Source organism: Chlamydotis macqueenii, chromosome 27 (genome assembly GCF_036417535.1).
Source record: "Chlamydotis macqueenii isolate bChlMac1 chromosome 27, bChlMac1.mat, whole genome shotgun sequence".
Taxonomy (NCBI): Eukaryota; Metazoa; Chordata; class Aves; order Otidiformes; family Otididae; genus Chlamydotis; species Chlamydotis macqueenii.
Window position 1 is genome coordinate 1,538,057 of NC_141582.1, and position 15,887 is coordinate 1,553,943.

General features: G+C 41.9%; 2 protein-coding genes across 3 annotated transcripts; both read left to right on the top strand.

The window, feature by feature from the left end:
- Positions 1–175: 175 nt before the first annotated feature.
- On the top strand, positions 176–8,870 carry KCTD9 (potassium channel tetramerization domain containing 9). Of its 2 annotated transcripts, XR_015261214.1 has the most exons (13): positions 176–289; positions 1,093–1,214; positions 1,842–1,885; positions 2,066–2,162; positions 2,665–2,723; positions 3,301–3,429; positions 4,073–4,140; positions 4,243–4,338; positions 4,795–4,944; positions 5,315–5,420; positions 5,688–5,821; positions 6,622–6,810; positions 7,186–8,870. XR_015261214.1 is itself a non-coding variant. In XM_086767910.1 (12 exons), exons 1-12 carry the CDS (start codon positions 176–178, stop codon positions 6,736–6,738), a joined length of 1,236 nt encoding a protein of 411 aa, XP_086624036.1. In that variant the 3' UTR covers positions 6,739–8,870. The 2 variants fall into 2 exon arrangements, 1 of the variants encoding a protein (XP_086624036.1); XM_086767910.1 differs by having other exon boundaries at positions 6,622–8,870.
- A 3,356-nt stretch (positions 8,871–12,226) lies between these two features.
- GNRH1 (gonadotropin releasing hormone 1) lies at positions 12,227–15,137 on the top strand. The gene is made up of 3 exons (XM_010120877.2): positions 12,227–12,367; positions 12,884–12,979; positions 14,972–15,137. Exons 1-3 carry the CDS (start codon positions 12,227–12,229, stop codon positions 15,008–15,010), a joined length of 276 nt encoding a protein of 91 aa, XP_010119179.1. The 3' UTR covers positions 15,011–15,137.
- The last annotated feature ends 750 nt before the right edge of the window (positions 15,138–15,887 follow it).

Genomic DNA, 15,887 nt, shown 5'->3' on the forward strand with positions numbered 1-15,887 from the left:
TCAAGTCGTTTTATGCAAATACCGGGCTTTATTCCTCTCTGGATTGGCTGCCGGAAGCGCCCCGCCCCTCTCGGCATCTCTCCGCCCGGCCCTCCCGTTCGCCCTTAGTCCCGTGGAGTGCTTTTCTTATTGGTCAGCGGGCTTGGCGAGGAGCGGCGGTGATTGGTCGCGGTTCATGTCGGTTAGCGGTCGCTGCCTTCCGGGTGCGGCGGGAGGAGCCGGCTGCCGCCGCTGCCGCAGCATGAGGCGCGTGACGCTGTTCGTTAACGGCAGCCCCCGGAACGGGAAGGTGAGGGGCGGGGGCGTCGGGTCCTCGGCGGGGGGCAATCTCTCCTCCCTTCCCCTCCCCTCAGCCGCCGGGACAGAGCGGCAGTGCCCGTGTTTGGGTTTCCGCCGCTCCGGGACGGGGCCGCCGCGAGTGGGGTTTCGCTGCTGTGTTTCGGCGGGAGGGAGGGGCCCTCAGCCGCCCCTCGGGGCCGCCGTGCCCGTGGCCGCGGCACCCGGGCCTCGCTGCTCCCGCCGCCCCGCTCCCCGGCTCGCTGGTGGTTGCCGGGGCCTAGGCCCTGCGCCGCCGGGGTGCCCGAAAGCCCGGGCCGGCCCGCGGGGAGCCGGGTGTCGCACAGCAGCAGGTACGGTGCTGTGACTGCTGACGGGAGTCGCCCCAGGCCGGGAACTTCTTGCTGGATTTTTCCCATCCACGTCTCTGGAGTTTAGGCAGTTAATGTGACACTATTTAATCTTCGGTGTTAGAGGGGGGGAAATGGATTCGGGAGGGACTTGGAACATGCAAACAGCAGTATTTCTTTAGAGAAATAAATCCTTAAATCATCATATTCCTGCGGTGTCAACATTCGTTCTTTCACTGCTGCTGCCACCTCAGTACGTTGAATCTTGGGCGACAGACGTGTAAGTCACCCTATTTTAAGGCGGCTTTGTTTCTAACATGAAAGTTAGTCTGTTTCTTCCCTTTTTTTTAGTGAAGATCCATATATATCTTCCCTCTGTAAGAAGCTAGTGACAGCGCTGGCAGTAAGTCTGAAATGACAGGAGCTACATGAACCCAGTGCCTGTAGCCACCTCTCTCTTCTGCAGGTTGTGGCTGTGTATGGGACATTATCAGATTTGCTGTCTGTGGCGAGTAATAAGCTTGGAATAAAAGCAACCAGTGTTTACAATGGAAAAGGTGGACTCATTGATGATATCGCTTTGATTAGGTAAGGCTTATCCAATAAAAGTCAAATCATGGAGGTGGATTAAGAGACTTACTAGCCTATTCATCCTCTGACTTCAGTCAATAACCAGTGCTTTCCTTAAAATCAGATCTTATAATTGCAGCCAGTATGCCCAAAAGGTGCTTTTATGCCTCAAGGAGAAATAATACTGTGTTTTGAACTTCAAAGCACTTCTCTCTCGATGAGTCAGAGCTTGATACAAGCTGCATTTTAAACCCTTTAACATCCTCCCCTGTTGATTCAGTTATCTACCAGGAAAATCCCACTATTCTAGTCAGCACTTGGATGAGGTTTTTTTGAAAAGGAGACAAAGTCTAGTATTCCTTTGGCTTCACAGGATACTCACAGAGCGGGGAGAAAAGCAGCTTTTTGGTAAAACTAAACTGGGTGATACCGATAACATCTCTAGTGAAGTCAGTCATATTACAATCCACTGGAACCTGTGAAATTAAGATAAAAGTCAGATACTGACGTTCTAACTAATGGCAACTGATTGTCATTTACCTGAAACTAATCAGGAGGGGTTCTCACTGTCACGTAGGTGAACAAAAAATCATTATTAATTTTAAAAAATTTTTTCTTTCTTCTCCCTGCCCCTTCCCCTTTCAGGGATGATGATGTGTTGTTTGTCTGTGAAGGGGAACCATTCATTGGTAAGTCTCTGTAATTCTTATGTTTAACCTCTTGCTTAATAAAAAGAGGTTTTGGGTTGCTTTAATGTAAATCTAAAATTTTATTTTCTGGGGTTTTCAGAAGATACCTCCTACCGAATCGAGGATTCAGAAATATTCACCAAATTTCTAATAATTACTGTGTCTTTCTCATGTGTGTAGATCCTCAGACTGATGGGAGACCTCAGGAAGAACTAACAGGGTCGCACACGGATTGGTTAACGCTCAATGTTGGAGGCCGATACTTCACCACTACACGGTAAAAAATGCAACTGGTTGTTTTTGTTCTTAAAGGACTTGATTTCAGTAAAGGAGTTATAGCAGCTGGTAGCGTACATACGGTGAGGCCTCAGATGCTCTTGCAAAAGAGCTAGAAAAATAACTTACTATGGAGTAGGAGGTCTTTGACTTCTGCAACTTTCTCTGTATTTCATATTTGCTATCACCATTCTGCAACGGATTAATTCTTAAAGAGTTTACATATGAAGCAAAACTGGTGAAAAGCCTGAACAGGCCTGGACTTGTTCTTGGAATATTCCAGTTAACAAATCACTTTGTATTTATAATACCCTTACAATACTTTAAGTCAGAAATGTATTTTGCAATTACACTGTTATGAAATTACATCAGTACAGTGTTGTAGCTGTTGGAATGTTACGTTCAAGTTGTCATGGGCAGAAAATACAGTCCAGCCAGCAAGTTTGTCGCGTGAGCAAAAAATTTAATTATAAAAATAAAATTGTGCTACCTTTGTTTTCTAGGAGCACTTTGGTTAACAAAGAACCCGACAGTATGTTGGCCCACATGTTTAAAGATAAAGGTTAGTGTATTGAAATAAACTTTATTTTTTAAGCTGACAAATTAGCAAAATAGGCAAAAGGCACTATCAGTTTGAGACTTGTTCATATGTTAAAATGTTAAAGTATCAAAGCAGAATGTATAGTTGTTTTTTTGTAATAATTTATTTCTCCGTTGCCCGTGTTATGCTTACCTCACAAGCTGAAAATATAACTGCCATCCATAGTTAATATATTGGGGTCTTTGTTTGATTTTAGATTTTCCTCTTATTGTTGCATCTTGCTTGGTTTTGTCAACAGAATCAGTGGGCAAATGCTGTACAAGACAGCCTTTAGGAAACAAGGGCAGACTAAAATCTTAATGCTGCTTTTATTCTAGCAATAATTCTTATGTATGGCAGGAAGATATTATAGCAGGAGTGACTTCATTTTAAGGTGAATCCTCCCTCCTCTCTTATTTTCCTTCCTTCTATCTAAGAAATGCCCTTTCAAGTGAAATGTTTTATATTCCAGTACCCTTTGGTATTAAAAATCTGAAACTGAAGCAAATGCTTTTCTATTAATATCTCCACTTTAATTGTATATATGTTGTGGAAACAGATGCTTGGGGAAATAAGCAAGATCACAGAGGAGCATTCTTAATTGACCGCAGTCCGGAGTATTTTGAGCCAATTTTGAACTATTTGCGTCACGGACAGCTCATTGTAAACGATGGCATTAATTTGCTAGGTAGGTATTACCTGTATGACATCTCCTAAATTATTACTCTTTAGAAGTTCAGCTTTGCCTTCAGGTAAGCATGATAAAGTCAGTGGTACTTTTGTATGCTCATCTAAATGTTTGGGATTTTTCTTCGGTGAATTTGTTCTCAAGCATTGCAATGCCACATGCTTGGTTTAATGAAGATACACTTTTAAACTTTTTATCTTGAGAGCATTAAAAAGTCTCCGTACTGGATTAATATGTAGCTGTAAATCTGGATTTGATACCTTTAACCTAATACTGGTATTGGAAACATCCTTTCTGAGTTAGTTTTTCTGTTTAGCTGCAAGCAAGCTCGCTTTTCCTCTGTCCAGTTACATCTAATCTAACGTATGTGGTTGCCAGTTTTATTAGTTTCTGCATTCCTTCGAGACTCCTTAACCTTCAACAAGTGCTCTGTTCAGCTTTGTTAGTGTAGCTAAAATGTATAAAAGGTATAACAAGTAGGGCAAGTTGATTGAATTGTTGCTCCTCCAATAGTAAGGATGGATTAACCCAGACTTTTTGGCATGTCCTTGCTGTGGCTATACGCCACCTTCTCTAGTAAGGAAAGAGTGCTCTCTTGCTTAACGACTCCCTGTAAATAACATATCCTGCTTTGTTTTGTTAGGTGTTTTGGAAGAAGCCAGGTTTTTTGGTATAGATTCACTAATTGAACATCTAGAAACAGCTATTAAGGTAACTTGTTTTCTTTAATCCATGAATGCACCTATCCTGTTCTTCCAGGCTATATGTAATTTAGTCCTGTCCATATTAGCTTTTAAACAACTCTCTCAACAGAACTCACAGCCGGCTGAGGATCATTCTCCTTTATCTCGAAAGGAGTTTGTCCGATTCCTACTGGCAACCCCAACCAAGTCTGAGCTGCGATGTCAGGTGCGAAAATTCAGACTTTGTCTTGATCTGTAGTGCCTGTGTCTGATGGTGAAATATCCTGCAGCGTCGTGTGACAACATGAAATTCAAATTTGTGGTTCTCCTGCCTGCTTTTTAATTGACTTTTGATTCCAGGCTGTGGTAGAGTGACCTTAACATGAAATTTAAACATGCTGTTTGGGCTGCTTTCCTTCTTTAAGTTGAAGGCTTCCTGGAGGAGCAATTTGTAAAGCTGTTCTATTTAAATGCAAAATGCGCTAGCATAACCAAGGACAATGCTTGCTAGCTCTGCATTTCCATTTCCTTAGTCTTATGTAGTAGAATATAGATGGTCGTGTATCTGTATCTCTGTGTATATTTATATACACATGCACATATACATGATTCTCTTAACTGTTTTGTGTTCTAAGGCATGCTATCTTCTCTAACTTTGGGGGGCTTATTGTTTTGTTTTTAGGGTCTTAATTTTAGTGGAGCAGATCTTTCACGTCTCGATCTTCGCTACATAAACTTCAAGATGGCTAACCTAAGCCGTTGCAACCTAGCACATGCCAACCTGTGCTGTGCGAATCTTGAACGAGCCGACCTCTCCGGATCAGTGCTTGATGTAAGAATCGTTGCATCTTGGAAAGTCTGGGCTGTCCTTTAGATATTTTAAGGAAAGAGGAATTGGAACAAGCAGATAAGGGAAAGCCATGTAATCCCTCAATATTTTCTGCAATTGTTCCAGTTAGATCACTTCAAAAGCTTCTTGAAACTATCTTAAGTAACAAAAAAATGAAAAGAATGGCAGTAGGTAAGAATTATCTGCCTTCCTGATGATAGAGAAGTAGTAGTATAACAAGTTCTTTCACTTCCTCCCAGTAACAAGGCTGTTGTGCTTTAATAGGGTTCACTTCCTAAACAGAAGTGAAAGCTGAACACAGATTGGTTTTGGTATTGTTCACTTTGAGTCTCACTGACTATCTCTTTATCAGTGTGCAAACCTTCAAGGGGTAAAGATGCTGTGTTCCAATGCAGAAGGAGCATCTCTCAAAGGGTGCAATTTTGAAGATCCATCAGGCCTTAAGGCTAATTTGGAAGGTAAGGAGTTTTTGCGTGTTAGGTACTCTGTGGAAAATGGACCTTGTGTTTGTAAATCCGTATGGCATGTGAAAGGTTCAGCTGTGGCTTGTACAATCCATGCTTTAATGAGAGGAGGATACAAATATAGTGTGTGACTATATAATCATTAAATTCCAAGGTCTACCTTGACCTCTGTCAATTTATGTGGCTCTGAGGAAGCATCATTCTGGACCTACTGTGTTTCTGACTGTTTTTCCTCATAAAACTACTCTTTTTGTGTTTTAGGTGCTAACCTGAAAGGTGTTGACATGGAAGGCAGTCAAATGACAGGAATTAACCTAAGAGTTGCAACGCTGAAAAATGCAAAACTAAAAAACTGTAATCTTAGAGGAGCAACTTTGGCAGGAACTGATTTGGAAGTGAGTTATGATTCATTTCAGATCAGTTGACTAGTCAACCGATAAAATTTTGGGATTGCTGGCTTTTGGCTGAGTTCTCTAGCTTCAAATTAGTGCAGTAGTCTTTTTTCACTCTTAGTGAGCTATGGATGGTCTAGGGAATCAGATTTCATTCCAGCCTCTGTTTGGAAGAGGAGTTTAAACTTGAATTTGCCAGGAACGGCTTGTATCATCTCAAAAGTGATGTATGGAAATACTGCTGAACTTAACTCTTACTGTGAGATCATGCTGTCACTGAAGAGAAATGCAGTTGCTTGGGTTTTGCGTTGTGTGGTTTTTTTTGTTTGTTTTCTTTTTATCCTGGGACATAATCTGTAGCGTAATGATGGAATCTTACCTAAGTGGTGGCACACGGTACACTGCTGTCTCTTATTACTTAGACAGACAAACTGGCTTATTTTGCAAGCTGGGTACAGGGCTGTTCTTCCTCACGTACGAGAGTAGTAGTTGGAGTAATGTTTGGTGAGATGGCAAGAGGCAGCTTCTTTCTAGCCGTGTTCAGCAAGCTTTAGTAGCTTGTGGAAGATAATTTGATAGAAGGAGTGTAAGTTTAACAACTCAACAATAAAACCAGCTGTTATTGTGATAAGGAACTACTCTACAAGAAGTAACTAAAACTCTGAACTAGAGTGGTGGACCAGAAGTTTCCACTGAAGTTTATGGATGTGTACGTGGCTGCTGTGTAAATGTAGTTAAGGTAAAGCTCTGAACTAAGTTCTGAGTATATTCAGTTAACACTTCATTTTTCTTTTACCTTTTAGAATTGTGATCTATCAGGTTGTGATCTACAAGAAGCTAATCTGAGGGGATCTAATGTGAAAGGAGCTATCTTTGAAGAGATGCTGACACCTTTGCACATGTCTCAGAGTGTCAGATAGGGAAGAGAAGCCGCCGAAGAGGAAGGAATCAGAACATTTATTGTGACTTTCTTCACCTCCTCCCCTTATTAAGTAATGGTTATTAGACAACTTATATTTGCAGTAGTGCCTAAGTAAACTCTTTTTTGATCACTTTTGGGGGAGGGAGCTTTTGTTTAAGAGGTAGAAACAGACACTGTTTGTACCTTTGTGAACAGAGTGAGGAAGTGGGCTGTTCTAAAACCAGAAGCTGTGGCTGTTTTTGGGAGGGGGTTAAATAGATTCATTGTTTAGCATTGCCTCACTTTGAAATGCATTTTAATTTATAAAGCACAATATATGCAATTCTATTTATTAAATCTGTACCTGCAATATGAATAGAAAATCTTATTCATGTATAGTAGCAACAAAGTTCAAGTTTACAGTTCAACTAGTGTATTTACAGTTAGTTCCTTCATTCATGCACAGCGTACTCCATGGCAGATGTGGTTCAGACAGCGTCCAGGGGATGTTTTCAGGTACGCTCTTCTTCTGGTGGGAAAATGGTAGTTAAGTGTCATCATAGGAAATATATTGCCTTGTTGTTTGAATGCAGGTATAGAACAGCTTTATCATCTCCTACAGTGTGCAGTGGAAGCTGCTTCTGCATGCACAACAGATTTAGTTACAACTAAAACATCCCTTTTCAGAAACCGGATGGCTTATTTAATGCTTTCCAAATTAGTGTGAAAAATGCACTGTCAATCACAGCTGGAAGGCAACATTATCTTGCTCTAAACTGGAGTACCTGTAGATTTTTTCATGCTTTGTGGGAAATTAAATGTACATAGGAAAATATAATACTGTCACCAAAGTAGAGCTAAGCACCGGGGCCACCGCACGTGCTCCATCCTCCCATCATTTCTCCAGTATATGACTGAACAGCACCTGCTTCCCCTCATGGTACTATGCAAATACTCTTAGATGCTGAATCCTTGAAAGCATGGGCGTAATCCCTTTCTTAGCCAGATCCTAGTATTCCACTTTGGGCCTGCTTCCAGTGGCTGTAAAAGCATCTTGCATAGGGCAAAGTCCCCTTTCCACAACTGCTTTACCTGCAAGAAATAGGGAACTGCATGACTTCTGCAGGGCAGAAAGCCTCACAGCATCTCTTTACGTGCTGGTGCACTTCATTTAATAAGCTGTTTCCACTGTAGTGTCAATCTAGTTCTCATCTAACAACATTTATTTTATACACAATCAAAAAGCACATGAAGAAACGATACCAAAAAAAAAAAAAAAAAAAGGTGCATCAAGAACTTTTACCTCAGATGCTTACTTAAATACCCCAAAGTTAAACTAACCTTGAATCTAAGGAAATAACAGCTGTTGCTGGAAGTTAAGAACCAATATTTCCCCAAACTTACAGAATGGGACAGTTAGCAGCGGGCTGGGTCCCACAGTCCTTTCAGTGGGTTATTGTTTACTTGCAGCACAGATTTCCAGTCCTCTGAACAGAAGTCGTCTTGTCTCAGTAGTTGTTATGCAAATACTGCTTTGCCATCAATCTAGAAAGATTAGTTCAGGGCCAGTATAGGATTTGTTCAGGGGGAATTGCAGGATTCACCCTTATTTTCAAGTTGGGTTGACTCAGGCATATGACGTGAACTTCTGGGACTCAAAATCCCACAGCCGTGTGGTTCAGAATTGGGGATTTTATTTCCTCCAGATTCCCAGGCCTCTTGATCTGGCTCTAGGACACCACCATGGTGAAACCTATAGTTTCAAGGGAAATATTTCAGCATGATTTTGGAGTCCTTTCCTCCCACCTCATCGCTTTCATTGAGAGTGATGTATATGTTGCAGTAGAAGAAGATTCCTAGGGCTAGAGAAATAAATGAAATATTTTTCTTTATCATATTTTGTAGCTGGCAGAAGTAAAATATTGTATGGAAAAAATCTATTTTCATAATCACTGTGTATAAAATATATTTGAACTTTCACTGAAGCACTATGTTTTGAATACTCACAGCATGTGGCATCGTTCATTCACAGATGAATTTAAGGTACCTCTTTTGCTTTCACGACAAAGCTGTATGAATAGCCCAAAGTGGCCTGTGCAGAGGCAGCAGGTTCCAGCCTAATTTAAATTGCATTAATAAAAGTGTGAAATATCAAAATGCCTTGGTTGTCTTAATTTAAAAAAACAAAACAAACAAAACACAATCTCAATCTTACGTGACGTCTTCTAGAAGGACAGCATGCTAGTGGAGAACACAACTTCTTTTAACATCAACGGGTCCTTGTACACCAGCTTAAAAATATTGTAGCTGAAGTTGTTTTTCCCTTAATGAGTCTGTCACCCTCAGCCTGGTTTTAATAGGATCACAGAATCGAAAACCAGTGCTTTCTCACAAGGACTACCTGTTGTAAACTAGGAAGTATCCATGCTTAAGTACTTTATGAGAAGACTGAGTTTCAGTTGGCTTTACTTCCGTGCAGGCAATTTGCACTATGGCAGAAAGCAAAAGAATTTTCAGCTTACCTGCTGGAAAAACAAGCGTACCTTGCGTTGTGGGGATTGCTGCAATATTTCGGATACATTCACTTTGAGAACTTCTCATGGGGTTTTTTGACTTTCCATTCATCTGCAACACTTTTAAAGCTTTTCTTTGTCCCCACTCTTCATATTTGCTCAACGGAAGATGGAGTCAGAGATCATTGACCACACTTCACAGGTATGTGCACTATTTAAAAGACTCTTTCTGCATTAGAGATTATCATCACACAGCACAAGCAGCGAAACTGTATCTTACTTAATAAGCAAGTGCTAAAGCACTCCTAGGGGGGAAAAAAAAAAAAAAAAACCAACAAAATCAAACCTATCCTTGGTTTTTGTCTATAAACTGCTCATTATTTCAGTCCAATAAACTCTGTGGAACAACAGTGATAATACAACTACAGGACACCTGCATAAGTGCTGTAGAGCACCTTGAGAACAAAACTGGGGAAAAAAAATCTAGTTCTTCCTTCAGTTTCTGAGCTCCAGTGTGCATATTTGGGTTAGGAATGCTGTTAAAAAACCTGGGAGATTCAACAGGTTAGGACACGCCTTTCCAATAGCTCTGACAAAAGAGGTCTTGATTCTTGGAATGGGAATCCAGAAACCCAGGTTTTCCTAATAAGTCCTTGACTTACATGTAGGTACGTAATAGCACTGGCAGGCATTAAAATTTCTCTCCCTAGAACAGAAAAACAAGTGCACTGGAAGGTCTGGGAGCTCTTCTGAAAAATGTGTATTTATCAATCACAGTCCAGTGTCTGAAAACTGAAGAGACATCACCTGATAAAAAGCCAGCCTCACACTTGGATTTTTTTTTTTTTGAGAGCACAAAGCTGGCACCTGCCTGACAGGCCCTGGCTGAAGCGCTTCCAGATCTTGGATCAGGCTTCCATTCAGACTCTGCCTCTTCCAAAATCAGAGCAGTTAGGTGGGGCTGTAAAAGTATTTGTGGGCAAACAAACCCAGCTCTAATCTTTTTTTAACCTTTATGTAACTTATGACTGTGGCCCAGCGTTCAAGAGAAGATGGGAAATGGCTCTCTACCCAGTGCAGTTATGTGCTCTTCCCAACGTGCTCTGCCAGGCCAGCTTTGTAGCCGTACCAGAAACCTGTGGAGAGACAGTTGTTAGAAGATGTTAAGGGTCAGCTGCCATCAGACCTAGCTTTAAATGGTGGATTAACAGGAGGTACAATTAGTGGGCTAAGCAGGCCCCCTTCCCTCTCTAAGTGCTGTCCCTCAGGATGAACAAACTCTTCTGTTTATCTTTAAATAACCTTAATTTTTGCTAGGCTCATCAGGGAAGGAAGGAGCTTAAAACTGGCACAAGAAAATCTTGCTTCTAAAGTGATGTGCCTACGTTGAATTAACGTTTCTCCCACTGAAAGAAACTATTTTCACAGCTTGATCAGTTTATTAGTGGAAGGTAAGTGCTGGCTACTCTTGCCATGAGTAGGAGGAGCATTAGAGCAGGAAGAATTACTCTTTGCTAGCCACTAAATCCTCCTTAAATTATTTGCTTATTAAATTACTTCTAATCCATTAATCTCAAAGAGGTCAGGGGAGCAGGAAGAGAGGATGTTTGAAGAACACTAAACATGGTACATTCAATTGCACATAAAACAGTGCATAGCAAGTCAAAATAGCTGCCAGGTGGATTAAAAAAAGTTACATTTCTGCGGTCAAAATTATTGAATTTAACTCCTGCACGCAAATAGCTATCAACCCCTTTATAAAACTGCAGTGCATAAACTCTGCAGAATGAAGAACTCTCCAGGTACTTCAATGCACACATTTACACACACACAGATTATTTTGTGGTTTATATATATAAGTGTCTGGGAATCCTATCCATGAGAGAGACCCCCTGGTGACCACAAAGAGGGTCCCTTCCCCAGCACATTTACGGTCTAACACACTTGGCCATTCAGTTTCATACTATTTAGCATTTTATAGAGCAACGCACACCAAGGCACTGTCATTGAAACATCGAGGAGGAGGACTTCCAACGCAGCACGCAAAACGCTCTCTGCTCCTGTTCGTGCACCAAAGCACTGTTTCCTTCATGCCCGATACACACAGACAGAGACCGAGCTGAATTCCTCATCCGTTTCAACTCCTGCAAGCCCCTTTCAACAAATTCAAACTCACCCAAGAAGTTTTACTTAAAAATTAGAAGCCACTGAAAGAAAAGATGGTGTATTTTCTATGGGGCAAGAGCAGCCAGCTAGATGTGAATGTCTGATTTACAGCCTCTTAAAAGAAAGGCTGTTACTTTTATGACTTAAAGAAAATAGCTGAATTTAATAGCGACACCAGGGGTGCTCCAATTATGTGCTTTACTTCTGCTGCATTCAATTTTAAGATCAAAATTGCAGGCTGTGAGGTAGAATCGGATAAAGTTACCTGCTGTGAAAAGTTTGCTGTTGGGTGGCTGTATATAAATGTGAGATGGCAAGCACACCTGCAGGACACTTCCAGACAGAGAAGAGCTGGAGTTATTCTGCGACCTCTCGCAGCAAGCAGGTAATGTCCTTTAACTACATAGCAGATTCTGTTTTTACTTACTCAGTGCTTGTAGATGCTTGTATGAGAAGAAACTTGCATTAGAAGAGACTGCAAAGGTGCAGGGACATCAGAACAGAAACCAGCTAAACTGAACACATCTGTCAAAGATCAGCAGGTACTTTGATGGAACCTTTGAGGTCCAGGCATTCCTAAAACCCTGAAACAGTGTTCAGAAATCTTGAGATCTTCATCCAAATTTTTCAGATGTTAAATCTCTCTACAGTGAGCTAATCCACACTTTGAGAGGCTCAAAGCTGGCTGCGGCTCATGCATAGGCACAGTGCCACTGGAGTGCAGCTCAGAACTGGAGATCCAGAAATGTAACATTTCCATAATTCTGTAAGATAAAAATGGAGCTGTAATGTCATTGTGATCAGAAAGATGTTTTGTTCTCTCACAGGATGGAGAAGTCCAGGAAGATCTTTGTCGGCATCCTCCTGTTTGTCGTGTCCGTGGAAATCTGCTTGGCTCAACACTGGTCTTACGGCCTGCAACCAGGAGGAAAAAGGAACGCCGAAAACCTGGTCGAATCGTTTCAAGAGGTGGGTTCTGGACTGTAAAACAACCCTGTGGCTTTAGCATTAGGGTACCATGACATTTGAGAGCCTTGCACAAAGAACAGAGAGAGCTTGGGCAGCCTGCTCTAGAGGAGAGATGGACGTTAAGGGTCCCAGGTTAAACCTGATCTCATCCTCTCCCTAAATTTCCACCGATGCTCTGAGGGGCTGGTTTATGACAACATCCATCCGCTTCATCGAGAATGTGGCAATGGGCAGCTGTCATGTGGTGACTGATGAGATGGTAAGCAATTAAATGACAAAGCAGGCTTGGAAGGTTCTGACCACCAGTGGTTTTCCCCTAAAACTTCATGTGTAGTCCCTTGTGACAGCAATTCCAGCATCCTGATTTTCCGTTTGCTGTAGCACAAGCATCGCACCTGAGAAAGAGGTGAATTTAAACGGTGCAGTGGAACAGTTTCATCTCCATCTGTAAGTAGAATAGAGTTGCTTTAGCAGAAAAACCTCCTTTCATGAAGGCTGTATCACTTCCCAATTCAGATTGCAAATGAGATGGGAAAATTAGGGGAAGTGCAGAAGAGCGAATGCCCAGGCTCGTATCGGCAGTCCAGGTTCAGCGACCTGAAGGAAGCCATGGTAAGTAACACAATTTTTTTTATCCCTACGGGAAAATTAGGGGAGCAGTTCAGGCTGGGAAAGTACATGGAGGGAAGAGAAAAAAGGTGGTGGTGGAGGAGGAAGAGGCATGTAAATTTAGTTCACACCTGGCAATACTGGCTCTGCCCTTACTATTTGCATCATGCTCAGGTACCTCAGAGTTGCAGTCCTAGGACAGCACTCCATTATTTTTGATGCTCCCGTTGTAGCTATGTCATTACTCACTAAATTAAAACCAAAATAAAGTCAAACACATTCTGCCTTAATACAACTCCATGCAGCATTCATAGATGCTTAACCTCAAAGGCGCACTTTGCCAGCTGAAGGATGGAGCCATATGGAAGCTGCTGCTCCCAAGGTCCCCAGACTGGGAAATGTATTTTCCATTAGATGCTCTAACGCAATGACAGCAGAGACTTCACATACAAACGAGCTGCCACAGAAAGAACACTCTCAAGGAAAAATGTGCTCTTTAATTAATACAGCAACACCTTGATCAGGCCAGATGGTCACCACTTCCTGGGAAGTGTCTCTGAGCTGTCCTAAAAGTTGCAACACTCAATCTCTGCTTCATTTTTGAAGCCAAGAGCAAAAGTTTCAAGTACACGCTCCAGCCTTTCACTGAGGAACCGGCCTGAATAAAGGCTCATCAACTCAGAAACGGTAGTGCAGACAGGCCAGAGTCTGACTTCCATTGGATTTTCATGCAGAAACGACCTAAACTCCATATTTTTTTTTTTAAAGTCATCCTTAATCCTATTTATACTGAACATAAAGCAGAATCCTTGGCCATGACTCTGGCTTCCAATAGCATTACTTGCAGAATGAAGAGCCGGCAACAGTAGCTTAATATGTTATGTTCAGATGTATAGATATTTTTTTTACTGCAAGAAACTATGTTAGGCAGGAAAGGACAGTGGAACAATTATCAGGATAGCTGAAATGAGTCCTTGGTACTTCTGCCTTTCTTTGCAGTGTAGAAGGCACCCCACAACCAGGTTCTTAGGTTTGCTCAGAAACTGCTGGTAATCTTGCACATAAATGTAAAAACTTCTAAACATCTGCATCAAACACATAGTTTGCACATCTTATTCCTGTAGCATAGTCTGACCTATGTCACCTTCTTATTTCTAGCTGCTTAATGACATTGAAAACAATTAACACTTTTTCCAGATGCAGCTCCTCCAATGTAACACATTCCCAGAGCTGCTGCAGGAATATTATGCAGTGAAAGGCGAAATGGTCCACCCCATGGAAAAACTTTTCAGATTATTTTCATAATTTCCTAGAGAAGCTGGTAGTGAGCACAAACAAAAATACATCCAGTTATGATACAAAAGGGGGAAAAAAAATAATGTATTCACACAGCAGATATATCCGAAACACCTCAGGCTTTCGGTTCAGAGGCAACAACATCAATAAATATCTAAGCAGACCAGACCCAGCAGGATGTGACACAGGAACACGGTTTCCATTCCAGCAGTACCAAGGTACACCGAGAACGGTAAGGGGGCAACTGTGACACTCCAAAATGACCCCATAATAGTTCTGCAAGCACAGCTTTCTTGTCTCTGGTACCCTGGCCAACTGGTTAAGCTCACAGAGACATTCTACACACTGGCGCTTTGTGCAAGTTCATGCTTCTTGTCCCAAACTGCTGTCGAGGCGCAGTGTTCAACAGCTGCTGGGTCGCGCTCCAAGAACTGCTGCGGCGGTGGACCCACCGACAGATGTAAAGCTGGTCACGCAGGCTGGGATGAAAAGGGTCATTATGAGTGTCAGCTACATTACACCGTACGGACAGATCCATGGGCAGGTGGCAGAGGGATTGTGTCGGGTCAGATTTATGTCATTCCAATTCTTTTTCCAATGGAGACTGCAATATGAATATTTTAGCATCTGACCAAGCTTTAATATTTCACCAAAGTTATTTCTTCTCTTTAAAAACAAGTATGTGATGTGTGTTTACAGGAAAGTCTGATGGAAGGAGAAGCTAGACGGAAGATTTAAACCCACAAAGCGAAGTGGAACAGTGGACCCAGAATAAAATTTCAAAGCTATGTTATAAACAATTCCTCTTCAAACGCCCTCTGCTTAGATTGCATTATGTGAATAAATACTCTGAAGTTGCATTTAAGTAGAAGATAATTGTTGTGTGGATTACTAGCTTACGCGTCAGAGAACACATTCTGGTCCAGCGGTGGGGACTCAGCAGTGCAGGGTCAGCTGTGTGTCCTGCAATGAAAGCTCGAACGTGACGGCTTTTGTTCCACACGTACAGACAACGCCTGGACAAAGGCACTGTCTGACCTCACTGGCCTCTGGATAAAAGAGTAATACAATTTTGTTAAACTCAAGAATAAACTTACTGTTGGGATGTAATTCCACTCGCACTTCAGCAGTCCACGTATGAAAGACTTTTATGCTCTTCTTTTACTGGTTCACTCATAAAAACTACATTTATTTTAAAAAGGTATTTACAAACTTTACAACAGTTAATACATTTTTAAAAAACGTGAAAATTTATACACCTTGCTTTACAGACTTAGTGAATCATGTCATTTACCCAGAGATGCAGACTCCCTTTCCAAAGCTTAGCTCCTACTCTTCCTTCAGAGTCAGTTTAAAAGCCGTTATGTTTTGCTGATTCAATTGCAGAGGACTAAAGGAAAGGGGGGGGGGGGGGGCGGGGGGGGAAGCAGGTATTTGCAGTCTGCAGAGGTGAGCATTACAACTAAACCATCACATCCAGGATCTCAAAACACTCACAAAACCATGTTGCAGAACACCCACATTCTCCCGATGGCAAGACAAACGTCTTCCAGAGTTTATCATGTCATTAAACCTTTACAGTACCAACAGTGTAAACCTACATCCATTGACACCA